The following is a 23,985-nucleotide window of genomic DNA, read 5'->3' as shown; positions in this document are numbered from 1 at the left end:
CATTTATCCTCTAAGCCAGACAGAGAAAGGCGTGTCATAAAAGTAGAGCAGACTACCGGCCAAGGAAAAATGCAAAGAGAGACAAGGAAATAGATACCTCTGATAATGAAGACAAAAATCCCTAAATATTTACAGAATTGTCTCCTCATATAAATCAAAGCGTCGTAACTGTGCCAGTAAAGTATCCCACAAGCATTAAATCAGGAAGATACATTTGGAGAAAATCCGGAGGATTTAGATGTATGGCCAATGTGGATTACTTGTGTGCATTGCTGTGATGCTCACAGGAGTTTCACTTTGATGGATGGCGCACATGAATACTCCTCCGAATATCTTGGATGTTGGATCAAGCATTTATTTGTGGAGCTCAAAACATCCTGTTGATGTTTGGATTCTTACAAAAGAAGCTAATCCATTTACATCCTGGAGAAAAAAAAAATCCCATTGTGTAATCACTCAGCTGCCCTGCATTATTTATGCCATGGGTTGTGGTGAAAATATTTAAGTGGTTAAGAGAATACCATGTTTGGATAGCTCTGAGGCTTAAGAGCATAATATGTACAGAACATTCAGCAGCAACAACTATTTGTCTCTTTACCATTCAGAGAAAATATTTATCAACCTAAAAGTCAACTTGGCAGAGATTTTGTGTACCAAGCATTTTATTCTCACCTTCCGGCTGTTTAGGTGTCTCTCTGCCTGCGTGAGAGGGATGGAGAGGCTGCTGCGGAGTCAGAGGGTACTGGGGCACTTGTGGTGTCAGTGGGTAGATGGGGAATTGTGGCCTGCTGGGCACTGGCAGTGAAGGCTGGGAGGATGGAAGCTGAGGATAAGTGGGGCTCTGCTCCTCCCATGATACTCCTGTGCTCTGCAGGTCATCTTCTTCCAGCTGTCTGAGGGATATCTGCACATCAGAGCGTGAGTAGGTATATCCGTGACCAGCTGGGCAGATCTCCTTGAAATGGTCTGCGGGGTAGGAAACATATCAGCAAACAATGAGCCACAGAAAACACTGCCTCTGTATTGTGCTCTCGGTCTCCTGCAGCTAACATAAAACTCTGCCAGAGTATAATTGTGGCTCATATTTCTGTCCGATGTTCACAGCAATACCATAAGCCATCCGTGTAATACTGTTATGTTGAGCATGCTGTGCTTTACTGTGTGCTGTGAATGAGGGGGTCGGGTTTCGGCTATTGCTGTAGAACTAGCGAGCTGGCAAGCCAGTGACAGCTGTCACAGAGGGCTACCAGGGGAATATCTGCAAACAGACACAATCATGCCAGTGGGGGAAGCAGAGGATCATGTAATACTAACTGACCTTTGAACTCTTTAGTGTAGAGGCATGAGAGTGAGAGGCTAATGGAGGATTGGCTGGTTACTTAAAAGGAGGGAGACTGCACCTCTTTGTGTCCGAGCCCAACAAACCTCAGCAATGGTGAATCCATTACAAGTGAGGAGCACTGTGTCCCCTACCTGACCTGAAACCAGCAACTCTACGCCAAAAGAGTCTGGAATAGAGATACGAGTAATGACAGATATGTGGTCTCTGTAAATGCTTGTCTAAATGCAGGAAACGTGGATATGATAAGCAACTGAATGATGAATTTAAAGTGGAGGGAAATGGGCCTATATATGATCAGGAGCCACATCCGAGAAGTAAATATGGAATGAAAGTGAGTGGGCTCCTGTTACTGAGTCATAAGAAACGGGCTTGGCTGCTTTGGTCAGAACATGGTTCTAACAGCTTGTCAGGCCAAACAAAAGCCAGCGTGCGAAATAATCAGGGGTTGTGTGTCTGTGTACTGAGTCGGTCCTGGTTTGAGCAGCGCCATGGAGGTCTGTGTATGTGATATCTGATCTATGACAATCCACATGAATCACTGGCCAGTACAGACACTCCATAAAACCAGCCTGTTTCTTTCAGACACTTTGAAGATTAGATCGGTACCAAAAAAAAAAAAAAAAAGATGACAACTACTTCCCATGTTTCACTTGGCCAAGCTATTTATTTGTGCTGTGAGGCTTCGCCGGTCTATTAGTGGGGTTTCTCTCAGGAGGTTGGAGTGATAACACAAAACTGACTCCCACTATTATGTAGCCTCCAAAATATGAAAACTGTTATGTTTTTGGTCCTTCTCCACTCCAAACACATTTGGTTATTTTGAACTGCCTTACACGCCTGGCAGAGAGCAAAATGGTGACTGAGTGGTAAATATTCTTTGCCTGCGTTTTCACTACCATTGCTAACCCTTGCATAAGATTACATGTGACATTTTATATCTGCAAAAGTGTTTAACCTAGCGAACAGTTTTACAGCAAGTATAGGAAAAAACAGACCTTGGACAGTTAAGTTTGCAGATGGATGACAAGTCTTGAGGAGAATTCAGATTCATGCAGTGGAGTAATTTTACACTGTACCTGATCCTGGCAAAGGGCAGCGATCACACCCAATGCCCCAGGCCTTGCCCACTCTGCTGCAGCAACAGATCTGCTTGGTGATGTGTTGAGCAAGCGGCAGAGAGCATGTGCCGGCTGACACCGATCGGTAGCACAATGCCCTCTGGTCAGAAACAGCCTTGTCCGCTGAGGAGAGAGTTGATACCAACGTGTAAACCAGTGCAATACATAGGAAAATAGTCACAAGCCTGTAATAATTTGCTGTTATGAGGGATACTTACAGACACAGTGACTCCTGGCAGCGTCTAACATGTAGCCTGGTTTGCACGTGCACCTGTAGCTTCCCTTGGTGTTGAGACAATCAGCATTCTTACAGATCCCAGGCAGCAGGCATTCATTGATGTCTGTGAAATATGCAGGACGTCAGTCATACGGTGCATTCTGATTATGGAAATATCATGAAGTCATGTTTTTCCCCTGGCAAAATTTTTTTTGAACTCCCCCTGAACCCCTCGACCAAACTTGGTATAAGTATCAATATCAGATTTAGCGTTCTGCATTTCACATTAAGTATACAGAGCTTTCATGCCTGCAGACCAGCAGAGATGATGTCAGGCTTTAGAAAACATTTTATACCTTGAAAGGTGACAAATTATATTGCAATAGATCATATAGTCAAAACCACCAGCTGCTGGGAGGTGATGAAATAAGGAAACTTTAAGGTTACACAATTGTATGAAAGCAAGGAGGAGTGATGACATGGGGGAAACATGCACAATAAATTTGACCACCGTAAATCAGAATACACTCAAAATAATGCATCCTTCTGACTGAAAGATATGACAAGCTCTCAGGGCTGCGGTAGCCTTGACTTTAAAACCTGGGAAGTCAAGCAGACACAGAAGAATTTGCAGAGTGTTTTATACTATCATCTTCCTCAGCATCGTTCCATTGCAGAGTCCAATAAGGTCACAGCTTCCTCAGCATACGTCAGTGAGTGAAACTTTTTCCCTCTGTCTGACCTGAACCATGTGCCGGAGTGATACGGTGGTGAGTGGAGTTCACTTGCTGCTCCAACGACTCCCAAGTCACTAAGCCAGATGGAGGCAAGCTAACCAGTTAATGTGCCAGCCAGGAGCATAGGGGGACATATTTCAGGCGCTTAGTCATGCGATCACACTGGGACCAGGCAAAGTTTGTTGTTCTACCGTGTTAAACAAAGAGTACATCATTAGGTCTTTTCCCATTGCTTTGACGACTGGAACTCGACAGCCTGCCACCACAGATTTTCCCAATTCTAATTAATCTGCTCTTGTTTTGTTGTTTTGCTTCCTGCTGGAAAAAGTGAGCTTATAAGGGATTGAGGCTGATAAATTCTGTGGACTGAAGCAAATCCAGGGAATGCCTCAATGTCCCTGTTGTTGTGCAGTTGTTTCTTCTTTTCTATCTCTGTTTCCCTTTGTTTTTCCATTTCTCTTTGTACTTTTTTATCTCACTTGGGAGGGACTTGTTCTGAAGCTAAAGCTGCCCTTGTAATGACAAAGCGTCCAGCCCTCTATGTTATGATAATGTAAACAAGCCTGCATCTCTGCTAGCAAAAGAAACCTGTTTGGATGAGGATGGGGTTGAAGATGATGAATCAGACCACAGATGTCATGCCTGTCTCTGATGATATTAACACTCTGAAGATTGGAAGAACAATGTTGTGTGGTTTAGTTTAGTTTAAGCAGCATGCTATCTGGTCAGAGTTCAGGTCAGCGTTGGGCTCAGCCTTCATCACATGGGGTCTTTAATCCATGGTTCGGTTGAGTCCCAGATTAGTGCTATTGTTACAGTCTGCTGGTGGGTTGATTGGGATTGAACCTGACTTCCATGACAACCTGTCACGACCAGCACTAATCTCAACATCTATTTTGAATTTATGCTCAGTCGCCCTCACTGACAAATAGTCCTAGTGGTAAAAATTCCCAAGTGTCCATCAACAGCTTTCATCACGCTTGTTTTGTATTGTTAAATGATACATATTGATGACTGCAGTACTTCCAAAAAGTTCCCTAACTTTGGTTTAAGTGTCAACCGGTCTGTTGCAACCTTAGGTGACCTTGCCCGCTCTTAACTAGGGGAAAAACCAAAGATTCACATAAACACCTGCAGAATTATTTATAGAGACTGTGAAGGAAATTGGCAACATTATGCTCTTTATTATGTATTGGCTGTTATGGCCAAAGGGAGCACCTTATGACTACTTTGGAAGTCTCAAACCAGACATAACTTGTCAGGCCAAAATTCATCCATTTAAAAACTGCGAAAAGTGAATGCACATTCTCAAAACACAGCCAAAACAGCCATTACTGGGAACAGTAAGTTTTCACAGGCAAATTCCTGCCTAATAAATTGATGTATCGGGGTCTCACCCTGTTGACCTCAATATGATATATGTCAAATGTCTGTGTTTTTAAATAGTTTGTAACTTTCATTAAGTTGGTCCAAAATGTAAAAAGAGTTGCTCCCAGTACCAGTTTGCCATCCACAACAGAGACTGAACATTCAACTACTGTATGTGGGCCTTTCATCTAACAGGCACAGTAACAAATGGCCAATTCAGCTGACCTAGTTTCTGTGAAACAGCTTCTGAAGATAAGGAATCATCTCTGAAGTCAGAGTGCACAGTATGGCTCTGATGGGGCATCTTATCATATCGTACTGAGGACGTCACTGACCGCAAGGGTCAGCGTACAAAGCCAGAGCAGTAAATCACGCCTGTTATAGAACATGAGACAAGCTCTGTTCTGTTCCATTAAAATACACTCCAAACAGCTCGGAAAAGCAGCCCCGGTTTGGCAAGCTGGACACCATCCTGATAATAATGACAAAATCCAAGAAAAAGCAGGTTTTTGCCTCCTTGGCAGCTGCTGCAAGACCTGAAATTAGAAATAATTTTTGGGAATGGCGCAGCAACTGAACGGGACAGAGACTTAAAAGCGCTCCAGTAAATATTGTGGGTAACTGTCAGCTTTGCTTTTTTGGAACTCAAGTAACGAGCAACTGAAAGGGAGGAACATCTTGAAACAATCATAAAAGAAAAGCATGAATAATAGAAAGATAAATTTCCACATTTGTTGGCTAGTTGACACACTATTGGAAAATAAGTGCGTCCTTGTCCACAGGTCTTTGTTTTATTAAAATATGTTTCCCAGCTCAATCATTACCTGAAAACATTAATAGTACGGATAGGAAAACATGTTGAACTTGCTGAACCAGTGGATGAGGCCTGTTACTGATGTAGTCAAATCTGTCCATTGGAGCATTATGTTGTTACACTCCATAGGCTTCAGTAAGCATTGCCCTTTGGATTATGACACCATTAATCAAGTCACTGACGGAGCTCAAGTAGGCTGTCAGAAAAGCTGCATTTTGTTTTCCAAAGTGTCAGCATCGGTTGCCTTGTTCACAGATCAAGCAGTGCATTTTGTTCCTGTGTCTTTGAGCCAAGGTTTATTTGTTCATGTTGACTAATTCCGATGCTGTATACTAACAGCACCAAGAAATATAAATGGTCTAAATTCTCAAGCGGAAGACTGTCTACAGGGTTGACACTGTGGGTGGTTATTGCTTCTTGAACCATCAGCCATCTGACAAATGGCCACCTCTGGGATGCTGCAGTGAAGTCAGGCACAGCGTATGTTCAGGAACAACCTGAGTTTGTTTTAACACACAGATGGATGGGTGAGCTTGTCCTACATACAGCTTTTCTTCTGTTGGTACATTTAGGAAGGCTGAGCAACAAACAGGTCTGCAAGTAAAGCTCCCTCAAAAATACTCAGAGACCCACATTTACCATAATCGTAGCCTACCGTACCATTCTCCACTTAGAACCCCAAAGACCAATTAAAACAGCAGCTCTAGGCGCTTATTGGCTGCTGAACTCTGACCCTGGACCAAGGCTAAGTGTAGTCCTGACCTGGTTCCCATAGGGGCCAAACATACAGAAAGGAATACTTTTATAGGCATCCTCAGGGGTCCATGTATACATGGAAACATATGGGCAGTAAGTTTTTATCACATCCATGCCATTATATTTAATATGAGCTATGTTTTTGTTATGGGTAAACTACCTATTAAAATATACAGTGAGATAAATCATGTAATAATAGTCAGAAAATACTGAACTACATCGACATATTTTACGGCTTACCTTGACAGTGGGTGAGATTCATCCTTTTAAAGCCTTTGGAACATTCCACTTGTCCATTTGCAATAACTGCAAATGCTGCAAACAGAAAGAGAAAGCACAGCTTTAGAGGAGCAAAATGATCTTACAGCGCCGTGCCTCTCTGTCACAAAGCATTGCATTCATCGCACTGAGAGAGGAGAGGAGCTCAGCTTTAGGAGGGGACCATATAACTTACAGATGTGAGCATCTTGGCAAGAGGAGAAATGAGGGGACCCACGGCTGGGCCTCGAGGGACTCCAGGGTGAGTGTATGGAAATGGATCCCCATCAACCACATTTATAAGACAGCACTGCCATCCAGCAGAATGTAACGATAACACTCGACGTCATTTATAATCATATTACCTATAACTCTCCTCAGCCCCCAGGGACAGATGAAGGAAGTGCTTATATCATAAATATGTTGAGGAAACCTCTGTGACAGCCCTAACCTTTATCATCAACCACAGTGCAAATCTACTTAAACAAGAGACTAATGCTTTAACTGTGCACGCAAGGAATGACAGTTAATGTACGGCTCACAGGAAAGTGACTGGCCCAAAACTTCTTTTTGCTTGTTTTGCCAAAGCAATAAAAATCATATGGTGTGCGCTTCAGGTGTGTACATTAGAGGGTCAGAGAAGTGCTACAGTAAATAACACGGCGTGTCTGTTAATGCCCCCAGTGCGGCCATACTATCAGTGACAGAGGCCTGAAAACATCATGTCATTACTCATTCGGCACCCAGTCAAGCCCCAGCATGCTCCATTAAATGTAGAGAGGGGTCAATGTGACTATCATATGGCAAAGAGAAGGTCTCTGTTTATGCGGTTGTGTGTGTGTGTGTGTGTGTGGGTATGTGTGTTTGACAGAGACAAAGAACTAGTGTGTGTAAGGATCTTAGGGTTTCTTAACAGGGTGATTATTAGCAGCAGATCTTTCCATGACATAAAGTGAGATGAAGAATTTTGCTTCATATCATGTTGAAAGGAGATGATCCACCTTCTGATTATGAAGGGGAAAACGTGTGTTTGGGAGAGGAGAGCTCTAAAAATAACGACATGCTTATTAGTATGACGGAACTGTTTCTCACTGTTACGGTCAAATTAAATTACAGTCATGAATCAGACAGCTTAAAGCCATGATGGTGGAACCGTGCTGTGAGTTCCTTCCTCATCCTGATAGTCATGATTCTGTTTTGCACTTTTAGCACATAAACGCACTGGAAAAATATTGTTTACTGCCAGGATCTTAAAAAATGTACAGGTAGTACAACGCTTCTAAATGTATGTACAACAAAGTTTATCATTTCTCAGCTCAAGCAAGCTTTACAAATTCAGGAATATGAATAGGCATTTTACTTTTCCAAAATATGAAACAGAGACTTAATTTTTTAAAAATACATAATAGCAGAAGTCATCTCATTCACATTCGCTTTTACTTGCATCATCATCCAATAAGAGCAAACGCAGGGTTATCCAACATTTCCCACTCATGGAAAACAGGGACAAATGACAGTGATGACAATCTTTGGATTAACACCATGGCCAGAAAAAAATAAGATTTTACCCAAGTTCAGCATTGCTTTAAACTTGCTGCCACAGAGATGAAGGGTTGAAAACAGGGGTGACGCATGCAAGAAACTACGGTCACAGTCTTGCCAGCAAAGAAAACACATCTCTTTCCCTGGCAGGGTGCTCTGGGAAAGGGAGAAAAGTCGCACTGTGTTTGTGACCAAAACTCCAGCAAATCAGAGTGCTGACTGAGAGGGAGCACTGGTCTGATGTAAAAAGCTGCCTGACTGCTGGCAAGCAGGATCAGACAGGATCACATCTCTATAACCCATCATTCATCTTCAGGCACCTCTGCCACCTGACAGAAAGCACTAGAAAACACATACACTGAACCCTCCAGTGTTTCAGAAGCTTAGTCATTAATTTTCAAATTTGGGAACTGGAAAGAATTATGTGCTGTATGGTTTGAGGTTCCAAACCCAGCAGCCAGAAAAAAACGACTTCATCAGCCTTTAATATGTACAAGATACCAGCACAACAATCCTGTAAATATATGCCGTCAATATAAAACCCAGCAATCAGTCATTAGTTTGTGTCATTTTCCCAGGGGTGACTGGAATGTGTGCCACATGGAGGTTTTCTGGGAACGAGGTTCTGAAAGCTGAGTTATGTTTTGGTCCTGCTGTGACCCAGTGGACCAGGCAGGGTCAGTGTACCTGAGGGTTGACAGAGCAGAAGTGGGTCAACATGAAGGGGGCAAAGGAAAAAGGGGGGAACTGTGTCAAAGTGACGCCCCTGTTCCTGTCTGCCCACCTCCTCATCTTCCTCCACACCCCTCTAATCCCCCTCCAAAGTTTCTGAGTAATGAGCTGTTGTGGTAGGGCGGTGGGCACGCCCTCCTGCAGTGATGGGATCAGGGAATGTCTGGCCTGAGTGACAGCAGGGCGCACATGCCAAGGGAAGCCCAGTGGGGGAGGTTCAGGAGTCTCAATAAAGCTTATTAGCAGGGAGGAGAGGACCTCTGCAGTCAGTAACAACTTCAACATGAATCTGAGAGACAGCTCATTTCAAAACTCTGCTTGTCTTAAAACATCTTTGTGAGAAAAGACTTGGATGCTGCAGAAGACTTGTGCTGCTTCAAAACTTAATTATGTAAGAAGTATCGCAGCGACATTAAAAAGTGATGTGAAATTGGCAAGTTTCCACAAATACCAGAAGCATTTACAGAATATGTTCGTAAAACTTTATTTGCACATAGGATCTAATTTGGCAGATTGTACTCAACATTTCCTTATGTGCCTCCTGGATCTAAAAAAAATGCTTGCTATCAGAGTTTAGTTTAGTCGATCTTTATTGTTCCCTAGAGGCAGTTTGTTCTCAGTAAAGTTTAAAAACCAGCTGCTGAAAGTCAGCATACAGAGGTTGACAACAGCCTCCCTAAATACTGGTTGCCTTCTCTAGGATGCATTTATCATAAGATACAAAGAGTCATGTCTGTTTGATGAATTAATTAATTCTGTAAGTTTGGAAGAAGGCTTGATAAATTACTGTAGCTGAGATCTTGCATCTGAATCCTAGACTACTGTACAGGAAAATGAGAACCATGTCTTCTGAACAGTCACTTCAGGAAAAGATGCTAAGCACTGCAAAATCATTGACAACTTGGCCATGTCATTTTCATTATTATACAAAAAGCAAAGGATTTAATGATGTGTCCGTTCTCATGCTTGTTTCTACAGTCATTTGTGTAGAAAACATAGTTACACAGGCAGTGGCTTGCAAGAGTGAGCTCCAGCTCTGCATCATTAGTGTCACCCTTGGTTACAAAGACTGTAGACCCAGACTGGTCTGTATCCACTGAGGTTACAGACAAAACCTTCCAATTGTTGTCCATCCGTCCCTGTTCAACAAAAGACTTTGTCACCCCTCACTAATTTATTGTCCGTCTCCATTCAATTGTGTTGTGCATTCCAGGGGCAACTGTTCAGTAATATTTGCTCAAATTCCCTTAATTCAAATTCCTTGGAGCGTCTTGATTGGCAGCGCTGTCCTAAATCAAATCTGAATAAATCCCTTAGGTCTCTTTTAAACATGAAAGTAAAACTTGCTCCACGGAGGGCACTGCTGAGGGCATTCAAATGAAAGAACAGCTTATGCAAAATGAGAAAGAAAGTAAAGAGAGAGGGAGGCAGGAGGCTGAGAACGGAGAGAGTTCATAGTCAAATGGGTTCCTCAGCTGTACAGAAATCTTTAATTGCTTATTCGGTACAATCGCCCTGTGGACCACCCGGCCCGGGGGCTGTTCTTCTAAGACGATTGAGAGGTCTGGTCCATCAATCACGGGGCTCAGAGCCCTTCACCAGCTTCCCCTGGGACCTGCCTGGGAGGCAACCTCAGTGCTGGGCTTCTCTCCTTAACTGGCAGGAAAACCTGAGAACGCGTGGGAGACAGGGAGGAGGAGGGATGGATGCCATCCACAGGACGGGAACAGGAGACAGTCTTCCTTTCCATTCCACTGGGGGCCACTCAATAGGAAAACAGCCAACACCAAAGCCAAGTACTCCTCAAGACCCTTTCCAACAATTTACTTTCTGACATGCCGCCATGGGACAAACTGGTGCCGCAGAGAGAAAACCAGGAGCAAACACAGCTCTTTAATCACCATGGAGGGTTTCAGCTCTTGTGAGTCTCTAAGATGGCAATGCCATCTCTTCCTGGCCTTTGAGCCAATGTTTGATTGGAGCAAACAGTTTAAAGGGAAGCCGTTTGCTTTCAAAACAGAATGCCGCCTTGGCACACGCCACATTTGCCATTCTGGCACAGTCCATATCGAATACCCTGTAAATAATGAGTCCCAGTTTGTGAAGTAAAGACTAATCCTTTGGGACACATGGGACTAATATCAACATCCTCTTGCTGATACAGACATAGACACAAAACCAGTCTAGAAGCTATAGGATATTTGCTCAATCATTAACAGTCTTTGCTGTGTATCTGTGTCATATTGCTTCAACATGATAATCCCGCAGGACATATACATCAACAGCAAAAAGGCTTTGATGGAAAGGTTATTTCATTTTTCTGCAACATTAAATCTTTACTCAAAACATACTTTTCATTGTTCCTATTCACGAAAGTATGCATTTTACATCTCTGTTTGCAGTTTGACAATTTTCCTAAACGCCCTTCTCCAAGATCCTGATGGCAAAGTAACCCGCATCAAACACACATTTAAAACAGATCCACATTCCTCTATAATCTGCAATCCACAGTGGAATAATAACCAGCTGGGCTGGTTCCAAAAGAAGGCATGCCACGGTACATTCCCAATAAAAATGTGCTTAAGTTAGCTTGTATCCAATTAAGAAATGTAACACAAATTTCATATCCATCTGCCTCCAACTGGGATTTATTTCTTGTAGCGGTTAGGTCTGCTCAGCCCTGATTAGCTACACTGTTGCCCAGCTAATAGATTCCATCATTCTAGTTGTGAAGGGATAACACTAAGTCAACATCAATGAATCAAATGCTGTCAAAGAGAAGTGACGTCTCTGTCTAATCACCATGAGAAGCTGTTGTGGAGTTGTTCCAATCCATCTGTTCTTTCGCGGCCTACTTCTAAAGCGAAGTTGCTGCATCTCTGGTTCTTGTTGGTCATTAACAAGTGTTCATGTTTGATCAGCGCTAATAAAAAGCAATAAGCGCAGGCTTTGGCCCCTCGATGGATGTCAGATTAAATGTCTGGGGAATAGATGGGAGATTTGGGAGGGATGAGTTCATGTGGGAAGATCTGGAAGTTGTGGAGCTCTGTGGGCCCCCTCATGCTTTGCCTCATCTGCCTTTATTCATCTAAACCTCATGAAGAATAGTGTCCTGGTTACAGAGAGACATGGAGAGGAGGGCGGGGGCAACAGGCAGCCAACTCCCGCAGATAGAGGTGGATAGAGGGTGGGGCAAAGACACCATGAGGGCACTGACATCATGATAACCTCGATGACCCAGGGAGGTAAAGTTAGAGGAAGCCAAAGCTCCTGTGGGTGTGGTGGTTACTTTAGGCCCTGGGGACGTCTGATCTGGCTCCCTGGGAAGCCTCCCAGCATCGCAAATGGGGAGAGTCACAGAGAGTGAAGCTGCCCAGCAATGACAGATGGGGAGACAAACGGCTTGTGGAATTCCATTAGCTGTGAAAGGCACAGTGAGGGAGGGGCTGCCAGTAGAATTACACAGAGTCATGCCAACAGGGTCAGACTTAGGCCACAGCAAATGGCCTTCAGTTGGCTTAGAGGACCTCAGATTACTTTACTGATAGAAATGTATCCTTAACTCATCCCCAGAATGCACAAACTATCATGGCTCTTTGATTTTTAAGGATAAAATTCCTCACACTAAGCAGTGGATTCAGTTTCTGCCGTATGCTTCTTATGCGACTTGTGCAACCAAATTGCCTCCTGCTCCTCATTTCCCATTCTCCCTCAGCAAAAGTCACTGGATAGACCTCATACCTGAGGACAGTTTTTTACCGCCTCTACATCAGTTGCTATCAGAAATCGCACATCGGACTAATTTGAAATTCAAACAAAGTGCACACAAGAGGGATGGAGCGGACTGCAGCCTGTTGTGGTTGATCTGGATCTCATTACGGGCCAGGAATCCTCAGCATGTGACTTTTAAAGGCGCTGACTCCTAAAGACTTCACACACGGATATTCATGCCTCCATAACGTCAGACACATACAGACACGCATACAGACATCATGTCCTCCCTTATTGCCACAACAGTGACATAACATTCTGTATAATAATAAATAATATCCTGCAATGCAATGTCATCATCCGCGCTGAAATGCAAATACATGCACAGACTTCTCATAAAGACCCAACCACACTGGAACAACAGCAATATATTATGAATCTATATCACTAGACTGAGTGAGGCTGATGCAAATATACTGACAGCGATGTGGAGGCTAAATGGGCCTAGATTGGGACGATATATGTAAATCCAGAAATAAGAATCCTGTCTGCAGCAGGACCCCATTACACTGTGGCGATATTGGCACCCTCTGTAAATGTAATTAAAAAATGAAGTAGCAATATTTGCTCCCAGGCAACAGTGCATTTTGTAACCAGCTATAAACTGAGCAGTGGTAGTGTTACACCCCTAAATACAAACTGGGCTTTCATGACATCATTATCACATACTCAGAAAGAGACGCAGGAGACTCTTTTAATGCTATATGACTTTTCCCCACGCCTCGAGCCCAGCTGACCCATTCACTGTGAAATGAAAAGAACAGCATCATTTTTCAGAGGCCGTTGTCTCCAGGTTGCACATCATTCCTGTCAAACAGGTACGAAAGCATACGTCTTGGCCAGTAAGGGAGGAATGCGGCTGAAAGAAGTGTCTGAGAACTGAGAACAATAACACTCTGGAGGAATTCAAAGCATTTCTCTTATTAAAGCTCCCTCCAAGACTTCTGGGACATAGTATATGACTTCATTTTGACATCATTTTTCCTCTCCTTCATTCTCTTTAGCCTTTTTTCTCTGCCTGCATGTGACCTAGGCCTACAGTATGGTGCCCCCCCAAAACAATCACAAAAATGAGTGAAAGGGGTATTCACTCCGTTTCTCTCGCAAACTTCAAAGGAGGGAGCAGAGGAAAACATCTGGGAGCCAAAAGAGATTGTGCCAGAGACTTAGGAAGAGCGGGAATCGAGCATGCTGAGGGAGATAAAGAGTGGGAAAGAAAAGAATGGATCAGCATCGATGATAGATGGCAGAGGAGACAGAGATGGATCATGTCTGCTTCTGATTAAGTTCTGGTCAGACATTAAACAAGGTACGAGGCCTTCGACAGCCACTTTGGCATCTGCAGGCATGGTCGTAGTTTGATTAGGAGTGATGGGAAATAGCTGAAAGCAAAGTGTCCCTGTGTACCACCATACTGTAGCTGCTTGCCATGAGGATTTAATAGCAACTCCTGGACCAGCACAGGGACCTAACCATACCCTCCAAGAGCTGTCAGGTTGAGCAAGAGTCTCCATCTACAGCGAAGAGTGTCACCACCCACCCTGCCTGCCGGCATACAACCACCCTGTTGCTGTTTCTGAAACCTACCGCAGCTCTGGTTGGGCTTTTCATTTCCTTACTCTTTCAAGGCCACATTGGCTCATTCTGCCCTCAGGGTGGGTGGCACTCCTGCCAGACTCTCATCTTCATGCTAAATGTGTTTTCATTTGCTTTCTGGTTTTTATGGAAGCGCAAACAGCTTCATTTTTACAACTGGGTGCATGGGCGAGTCACGCAGCCTCCTCAGTGGAGTTTAGGAAACTAATGATGACTGCTATTTGCTAATCATCAGCAGTCATTAGTATTGTTTAGGTCTGTGATAAATACTGTAAAAATTCACCAAGCACAAACATGTGTAGCTAAAGAATATAACACGCATCACTGACTAAATAACTTCATATACAGCACTATGAAAGTAGAGCCCAGCTGTGTCTGGCTGTTTTGAACAAATGTGAATAACAGTACAAGAACCAAGAGATCAACATACCAATAGCACAACAGAAAATAATACCAACAGCATTAGACCAGATTAGAAATAGATTAGAAATAGATTAGAGTATGTAGTGGAACAGAGCAGGACAAAAAAGTGTTCAGATTTGTTGGCTTTAGTCGTTAAGGCTTACCTGGTTTGGTTGGACACTTTTGGCACTTGTTTAGACCCCAGGAGGCGCCTACGCTTCCACAGCAATCATCCTGTTTGGTTAGGCCTGGCAGAGGCTTGCCACACTACAACAACACACATCTGTGTTAAATCTAAGAGTCTAAGAAATCTAATCTAAAAGACAGGTTTTGAGTATGAGTGTTACATGTTTGTGCATGCTTGCTTGTTTGTGTGCAAATGTGTGCGCGTAGGCAGGGGCCGAGCCCGCGAGTGTGTTTGTGTCAGAATGTTTGTGTATACCTATCTGTGAGGACAGAGTGAGCTAGACACATCTGAGACTGGTTACTTGGAGGAAGACATAAACACTGAGCCTCAGGAACAACTATGAACCTCCTGGCATGCCTCATTAAGTCTTTTGGCTAATTGTGAAGAGAGATTCCTATCAGACGTACTTATTGGATTTTTGGCCAATAGAAATTTCTGAAACTAAAGAGACAACAGAGAGGACATTCTTCAGCAGAACATCCAACTGGCATACTGGCATGAGAAGAGGGAAATCTGCAAGCTAAAGCTTTTGTACACTTCTATCCTAGGGCAGTTCTGTTGGGGTTCTGAAATATCACTGTGACTGCAGGGTTTAATTTCAATCTCTCTATGAAACCAGAGTGGGGAAAATAGGAGCTGCAGTTCAGGACAAACAAACTTGTTCAAGTAATAATGTTGGCAAAAACAACTCTACTGCAGATCATTGTGTTGTTGCAACTGCAAACCTAAAGGCTAAGAGTCAAACATAATGCCTTATCACAGCCAGGCAAACAGATGCTGTATTAAGTGTATTAAGCTTTGGATTAGCCAAGCGCACGCACTGCCATTTAAGTCCTCCCCTAACTTCTTTTTCCCTTCCAGTACCTCATAGTCTGTTGTGACATCCATACAGTATCTTGTACAGTAAATCTGCAGTACGTGCCATGAAAAGTCTCCCTATTTGAGCAACAAAGAGAAGGCCCACATGGGCTGGATTTCAAGCTTAACCTTTGTCCTCTGAATGCATCCTAACTTATAACATGCCTTTGTTGGAGAAGTGGCGTAACATGAGATGACCAATGTGGTCAAAGCTCATAAATCCTGAACATTTCATAAATCATTTCCACAGGCTCACTTCTTGTTTGAGACAAGGAAGGTGGGAGGATGTGAACATAATGACACCAGGGGTAAAAACATCACTGTCTCCCACTGGTTTCAGTGACTATCTTGGATCAGAACACACCAGGTGGCTTGGATCAGCTCGTGATGACAGTGTACAGAGTGTGCTTTAACAACTTAACACAATACCTGTCCATCGACTGTTTCCTGAAAGCATCTTCCCACATGTCCGTTCTGACGGTTGTGTGGTCTGGGGTGGCCATTGCCATTCCCATTGGTGTATGAGTTCCTGCTGCTATGCTCACTGGTGGGTTCATGTCCATTCCCAGGCTGGGAGCGCTGCTGGACAGAGTGAGCACCCTCTGTGGTGGCCGGTCTCTGTCCAGGCTGGACTCGAGCTACTTGGTGGATCTGAACCTCTGCCTCTGGAGGGTGCTGTATATGGACATTCACCAAGGATGGGTGGAGAGACACTGGACAAGGAGAGAGACACAGTTTATACAATATAGCGGATAGTTTATAGTTTCAAATTTTGAATAATGTAAATGGAAGTGTCCTCAGCCAAGGCATAAAACCTGTATATACATACTGCAGTTTGCGAGCTATCAGCTAACAGACCTATTCACACACACACTTTGCTTGCTTCATCACCAAGTTATGAGATCTACATGGGGAATTCCCAGCAGTGAAGACACTATTAAAATACTACAAAACAACAACAACACAAAAAAAGTTTTGGATTCTCTGGTTCAAATCAAATCATCATAAAGACCAAAAACAGATTTGCTGAGGAGCCGAGAAGATGTTGCAATGAGGAGAATGGGCTCTTTTGTCCTACTGACAGAGGGGAAGCATCTATCTTCAGGGAGTGCCAGGGTTTTTTCCCAGAATCCTGACCCACTCTAATGAATCATAGTCTCACAGACAGACGTCAGGGAGAGTCCAAGGAGAAGAAATAGACCTTATCAAAAGTCCTGGACATGAAACTGCCTCCGTGCACATATAAAGCATGCAGACAGGAAGGCTCATTTCTTCGTGTGACAATGCAGACATCTGACTCATGTCATTAAATTATGATTATTCATGTCATTTTGTTCAAAATGGAGGATGGACGTTTTCTGAATGGAATTTAATTTATCTAAGACAGAGCTTCTGCTTCTATTTACTGTCAGAGTGTGTGAGATGTGACACGAAGAGGAAATTAAAAAAAAGAAGGTACCAGGAGAGATGGAAAGTAAGCAAATCTTTCTCTTTTATATTCCTTCTTATGGCTTCATGATGTTGCCTTGTCTCTGTTTCTAATATTCACTTCTGTTTGATAAAAGCATTGTGTGAACAATATGAGGACTTCCACTGAGTCATCCATTACTTGCTCTGCTCAAAATAGAGTCCGACCCCCACTGCTGTGCTGCAAAGGCAGAGCGCTACAAGGTAAACAGGTTTGTGCAAAAAGTGCAGCAGCTGGCTAAAAATGAAGGTCTTGTTGCAGCAACACTTAAAACAATGAAATATTGTGGCAAAACCGGGGAGTAAATCTTTTTGTGTTGCATTCAACTGACCTGACCAATAGCAAGCCATCCTGATAGTGCTGTCAGGATGATATGGAGACAAGTGCTGAGCATGTTACGTAGACATGACAGAAGCTTGATAACAGTCAGTTGGTAAGCTTGGTCAGTCACAGTGCTGAATGATTACCTTGCTGATTGGACAGTGGCAGGGTGTACATGGAGTGGGAGGGAGATTTTGGTCCCTGGTGGCTGGCATCCTTGTGGCTGTGAAGGGTGGGTCTGGAAGGAGCCGGGGCTGGCAGGTGGCAAAATTTCCCCGTTGAGTTTGACGGACACCAGCACAAGTCCCTGCCGATGCATCGGCCTCCATTGAGACAGGGGATCTGACAGAAGACTGAACGGGAGGAAGAAGGGAGAAAGAGAGGGATGACAGAGGTAAAGAGAAAAAGATGTAGAAAAGAGGTTATTACAAGTGAAAGATTCATTAGAGAACACAACACGCCACATTTAATTTTACAGATTTATGCATCCTCATACACAAGGATCCAGTAATAAGAAACAGAATAAGTACGCTTAATAGGAAGGGCATGTGCTGAGGCATCATGTGGACGAGGTTCGTTTGCAACCGGTTAGCAATGGTCATGCTGTTCTCTTACTTTGGCACTACCAGACACCTCATTCCTCATGACATTTATAAAGTTTCAGCTTTGTCCTGAGGCACTGCCCCTCATGCTACATCTCCTTCCTCGGCATGTTGTGCCTCACATCAGTAATTACATACTCCTGTGTAGGGTGATGAGTGATGATTCATCCTGTAATAATTCGGAGAAAATAACAAGTACAGGGATATCTGCAAGGAACACTTGCTTGGCGAGCAGTAAGAAAAGAAATGAGTGTACAAAATTTCAAAGGAGGACAACTGGCTCTAAACCATGTAAGTAAATTTAATCTCAAAACGTGCTCCGTCTACACTTTGATTTATAGTTTGCAATTTACCATGGAGAGAAAAAGAGGAAAGGTCGGCACTGGCCAGATGGTGTTTGACAGTACTGCTTTCACAGCGTTTTCATTGGCCTTATCTTTTGGCATCAGGAATGAGTGCCAGCTCAGCACCCTACATACCTGAGCCTGCTCCCATCTACAGATTCACTCTGACCTGAACTCTCCTAACTCAAAACATCAAAGACTATCAAATGAAAAAAAAAAAAAAATCTATCCAACCGTGACGAATAAGAAAAGAACCATTCTGGTTGCACAAAGAATGAAAACGTGAAGCACTGCACTTTTCCGGCTCAGCAATACCACACGCCACAAATATGAGGACTGTTTTACAAGACATTTGGAGATACGAATGGCACACATGCTATGAGATGAAAGAGGAGTGATGGAAATATGCTGCGAGCTGCGTCCTCTCTGTTTCATTGAGACAGACAGTAACATATTAACAGGGTGCAAACCGGGAACAGACAGACGCTGGACAGTGTCGATGGCATGTAGGGAATGAACTCCCTGTCACATAACATCAACAACAGTGAGATTGGAAGAGGAAGAGAGGGAGGGATGGAATTAGAATAGAAGAGTAACTGATAGAGAATGAAAGAGATCAGGAGAGGAGAATGTTAACAGAACAGATTGAAAACAGAAAAGAGACAGGGATGGAGAGAAAGAGGGAATAAAGATGTGGAAAGGCAGACAGAGAGACTAAGCTGAGTCCTGCATTGGCGTCCAGACATGCAGGAAGGTCTCTTGTGATTAAACATGTTGGCTAAATTATCAGCTCAAGGAGGCTATTAAATCCTCTCAATGTGGGATGCAGGTCTGCACTGGTCTGTGTTAGGCCAGTCCCACCCCGGCATGGGGCTAGGAACTATTCTTAGACCTACTGTCGACGTTACACACCTCACTCCCTGTCTGCCTGTCTGTCTATTTAACAACCAGCCAGACGCACACACACACTTCTCACTCAATAAACAGACTTCTACCCAATATAATATCAGGCTTTAAAGTAAGTGCTGTACACAGGGCGCGTATCAAGGGAGTTTGTTATAATTATCCAGTCAGATTTTACTGCACCTTGTAAGGAACATAACAACAGCATGAGATAACTGTTTGCTGTCCACTTGACATTCCTTGACGAACACGCACACCCAAGCAATAACAGGATGCAAGTCTAAATGGAAAGCAATCTCTTTTTAACACACTCTTAAACACATGCCTTTACATAATGAAGGGAGATTTCTGGAGAATAAAAATGGGGCATAAAAACAAACCTCTGCTCAGGAAGAAGTGGAGGTGCCAGGAATGTAATCTTGTGGAAGGCCTCTGCCAGGATGCTGAAGTGTTTGGAATATCTACACCACGTTCCAAAACCCCATTAATAGGCACATAAATCTGCAACATCAACCTGTTTATATATTCATAAGTCAGATAGGTCCTCCCCATAGAGCCTCGTGCACTTAGGTAAGGGATGGGTTGCATGTTAGAGTACGTATTTATGTGAGTTGTGCCTCAAGAGGACTTGTATGTGTATGTGTGTGGTATGTGCACCCTTCACCTCTAATCCACAAGTAGTAATTAGTCTGAGCTGTAGCTAGACACTTACAACTGATGAGAAAACTAAGAAACATGCAGGGGTATGACCCTGCCCTTGGCATTGACTGCCCCCTCCCTTCCCATGGACACTCCTGTGTGAATTTGGAGCAATGCCCCCCCCCCCCCCCTCCCCGGGTAAATGGTAGGTTTAATGTAATCCCTATAAAACCCTGTTCATGCTGCTACTCTTTCTCTCTTTCTGCCTCTCCCTCTCCTCTTTCATTTGGTTCCTTCTCTCCCAGGGAGCACGTTAAATGGTTAATGGCGGGGCCAGCAGCGAGGTGTAAACCGCAAAGAGATGGGGCTAAGTGTTGGGAGCGTGGGACCACCACGTGTGTGTGTGCGAGGGGAGATTAGTCCCCTTTTACAGAGCCCGCTTTTTAATCTGCTCTGCCCCGTCTCTCCTGCTCTCCCTGTCTCTCTTTCTTTTTGACAGGGAGAGTTTTTAGCGTAGCTCTCAGCTTTAATCTCCACTCTGCCTCCTCTCTGAGCTTGGTATTCAGAACAGACAGCATGCCACTGGGAACCCATTTTGTCAAGCTCACCCCATAAAAAAGTAATGGGAGACTAGGATGGACACACAGGGAAAATGTGTGAGAATCAGAAAGTAAGCAAGAGAGACAGCAAGAGGGAGGAAAAGAGAAATTAGGGAGCACAAAGAAGCATCTGAGAAAGATCAGCGTTAATGGCAATCATAGGGCCTGGAGTCGACACTCACAAAGTCTGAAGCCCTGGTTCTTTGGTTGTTGCTGCTGCTGCTGCTGTGAGTTCTCACTGTAGACGGTGGTGATGTCTCCCTTCTCACAGCTGTTGTAGCAATGCCCACCGCTGCACACCCTCCGGCACAGCATAGGAGTGAAGACGATCTTAATGCGGTCCAGGTTGGAGGTGAGGTTGGCCCCTGGAAAACACATGCACACCTGGTTGAGAAGGAGGAGCAGCAGAGACGGGCTGGAGACGAGCTGCATCCTTTCTCCTTCAGCCTCACTGTGACACACTCCCCGTCTGGGCAAAGGGAGGTTTATAAGTGTGTGAGGGTGTGTGCTGACGGTTGGCCAGTGGCACGCTGCAGCTGAAAGAGCGATGTGCCACAGGCCAGCAAATGAGGGAGAGAATACTATTAGGTATTGGGCTAGCCTCCAAGCCCTTTATCTTTGGGAGAAGGTGTTTTAGATGTGTGTATGTGTGAAGGAGACAAAGAGAGCGTGAGTGCAAGATATTGTGTAATGGTGGGAAGCTGTTCAACAACCGTTGCCCTGGTACAGGGCTCAAAAACAAGAGAAGCTTGAACAGCAGACAGCTGTGTATGCTGGATATTGGATCAGATGAAGTAGTGAAAGGAGAATAAAAAATTAGGAAAGACAAGATCACATTTCTTTTTGTTGTGGGTAAAGGCACCGGTGTTCAGTGCCTGTCATGTCAGAGAGGTGACAGTGCAGATTCCCAAAGATATCAAAGCATGAAACTGTGCAAACACACAAGAACAAACACACTGTTCAGTCTTCTCCGGCAATTTTGAGTTTGTCGACCAGCGGCACACACACACATGGTCACACGCTGCATGCAGTTTTGATATTAAAAGTTTATTTGGTATGATGCAGACCGCAGAGGGGGTGGGGTGGGTGGACAGTGGGAGAGGGGAATGGCAGCCTGGGATGCGGCCAATTTTTTTTTTTTCCTTGAGGCTAATGTTCCATTTAGCGATGACACCAGAGGATGTGCATGCATGTATCTTAGCCTCTGTGAATTGAGCCAGAATGTGGCTGTGTTTGTTTTGACTTGGCTAGGGAAAGTGGAAATGTCAAGTATGCACATGAAGTGAAAGCTGTTAAAAGTTTTATGGTATTCATTTCACCATCTGCAATAGATATGTCTTTATCTTTATGATAAGTTTTTTGTCCTTACCTGCTGGCAATAGTGCATTGTTGAATTGTCCATGTAGCTGGCTGTCGCTGGCAGGCCTGTGAGTGTTAAAGGAGTGCACATTGCTTTGTCCGTTTCTGTGTCCATGCCAGGTCCTGTGTTCACTGTTCTGGCCATTAGCGTAGCCATTGCCACCAGGTAGGGCGTTGGAGGTGATAGGCCCAGAGGATGACGGATAACGTTTCACAGTGCGGGAGGTCCCAGTCTGCTGAGGGGAGGAGTCAGGGGGTCCCCGTCTCACTTGGGTCCTGTCAATCACATCATCTCAAGATCATAAATATATGACCTCAGACAAAAGCTAATGCTATACATTTATATATATATATATATATATATATATATATATATGCTAAAAAAGATACTCCCATCAGCAACGTATGTGCATCACCGTGAAATCCATTTAAGTGTGGGCAGTGTGTGCAACAGAAAATAATATCCCTGAGAGACAAACATGCTGTCTTAGGTCATAGCTTCGCTTAATTGATTTTATAGATAAGACACAACGATTTGGAAATAATTTTGTCTTAATGAAATTAATAATACCATATCATTCTTTAAGCACACAGGGTTTCTCAACTAACATCTGCTGTAAGTCAGAGCCATGACCCACACTAATTAATGAAAGACTCTGTTTGACATTAAAGACATTTCGCAAGAGAAGATTTTTCATCACTGATTAACAAAAAATAAAGTCAGGCAACCAAAGGGAATAACACTCACAGGTCCCAGTTTGTGTGTGTGTGTGTGTGTGTGTGTGCGTCTGTGTGTAGCTGGTCTGTTTGCCTCAGAGAAAAGTGTGTGATTAAGCACATTAGATCTTTCCATCAGGACTACAAAACCTCTCCATCACCAATTGTGTCTGCTTGACTAGATTATGAACTCCCTGTTCTGTCTGACTGTGGCCAACCAGGGAGCAACATCCTGAGGGTTGCGCCGGGCTGGAGGAAGTATTAAAACTGGGGTCGAAGAACAGAGCTCAGCCAGAGCTGCGAGGGGCACGTTTTTTACCGGTGCGCATTTGCTTTGGGTCAATTACTGAGCCTGTGTTGTGCGACCTGGAAGCTGAGCTCATGTGAGCGACCTGGGGGAGGCGCATGCCTCTCAGACAGACAGGCAGACGGGCCTACCTTGGCTCTAGGGGTCTAGGAAAGCAGGGATTCTAGGAGTGCTGTGATTCGGCCCTGCAAAAAACATCTGGATCCCACTGATCTGCCCTGACAGACAGTCAGCAGAGCAAGACAAAGATGAACCATGTCGGGTAGATCAGAGGAACAGTTCCACAGAGCACACCTGTGGCCCTGTAATGTAATTGAGGCTGTAATCAAACCCAAAATGAGGATATAAACCATGCATTAACATTTATTGCATGTGGTTTTTAGCCACACACTACGTATTTATCCATTGAATCAGCTCTGCCGACCGACAGACACACAACAATAATCAAGGAAATAAACACACATGTGCATGCTTCTCTAAAGTACATATGTGTAGACACACTTGCATACACAAAAACATACACACACGCCCTGTCCCAGATGTGCTACATGTAGCACAAGCCTATGCATGTCATCTCTTTATTCACAGAGTACAGACCACATTCCTGCTGCCAAGGGGAACAGGACACTAAATGAGAAGAGGAAAAGAGAGACAAACGTTTGATAACGGTCTCTCACGTCATCTTTTCAAAAGACCACAGGCAGCACCTATAGCTGACAGCTGCTGACCCAGATCCTGAATCTGTAGGGTGGTTCCCGGGGCTAGGATGTGTCACAGGGAAACAAGAGGTGCTTGTGTCAAGGTGGTAAGGATAGACAGGAGGTGGCTAACCCAGCTACACTGGCCACTCCAAACTATGACTGCGTTTTTCCATTGCTGACAGTGACACCTGGCCTGCAAGCATCCTGTCTTGCTTCCTAGGCTAAGCCAGATGTTGCGTATTCTGTCTCTCTCACTTTCAATAGCAATAGACTTCCTCCTAGCATGAGCTCAGCACTGCCCTCTCTGCCTGCAGATCAGGGGGCGGC

General features: G+C 44.1%; 1 protein-coding gene across 1 annotated transcript in view; it reads right to left on the bottom strand.

Annotated features, from left to right (window-relative positions):
* LOC121197346 (latent-transforming growth factor beta-binding protein 2-like) overlaps positions 1–23,985 on the bottom strand; it is a 79,659-nt gene that overhangs the window by 27,288 nt on the left and 28,386 nt on the right. The window contains exons 4-12 of the mRNA XM_041060912.1: positions 21,944–22,209; positions 20,757–20,939; positions 17,634–17,840; positions 16,128–16,411; positions 14,818–14,920; positions 6,593–6,667; positions 2,679–2,801; positions 2,419–2,583; positions 673–966 (exon numbers count right to left, since the gene is read on the bottom strand). Coding sequence (XP_040916846.1) covers positions 673–966; positions 2,419–2,583; positions 2,679–2,801; positions 6,593–6,667; positions 14,818–14,920; positions 16,128–16,411; positions 17,634–17,840; positions 20,757–20,939; positions 21,944–22,209 — 1,700 coding nt within the window. The remainder of the gene's footprint in view (positions 1–672; positions 967–2,418; positions 2,584–2,678; positions 2,802–6,592; positions 6,668–14,817; positions 14,921–16,127; positions 16,412–17,633; positions 17,841–20,756; positions 20,940–21,943; positions 22,210–23,985) is intronic.

The sequence above is a fragment of the Toxotes jaculatrix genome, chromosome 17 (genome assembly GCF_017976425.1).
Source record: "Toxotes jaculatrix isolate fToxJac2 chromosome 17, fToxJac2.pri, whole genome shotgun sequence".
NCBI lineage: Eukaryota > Metazoa > Chordata > Actinopteri > Toxotidae > Toxotes > Toxotes jaculatrix.
This window is presented reverse-complemented; position numbering and strand designations above follow the sequence as displayed.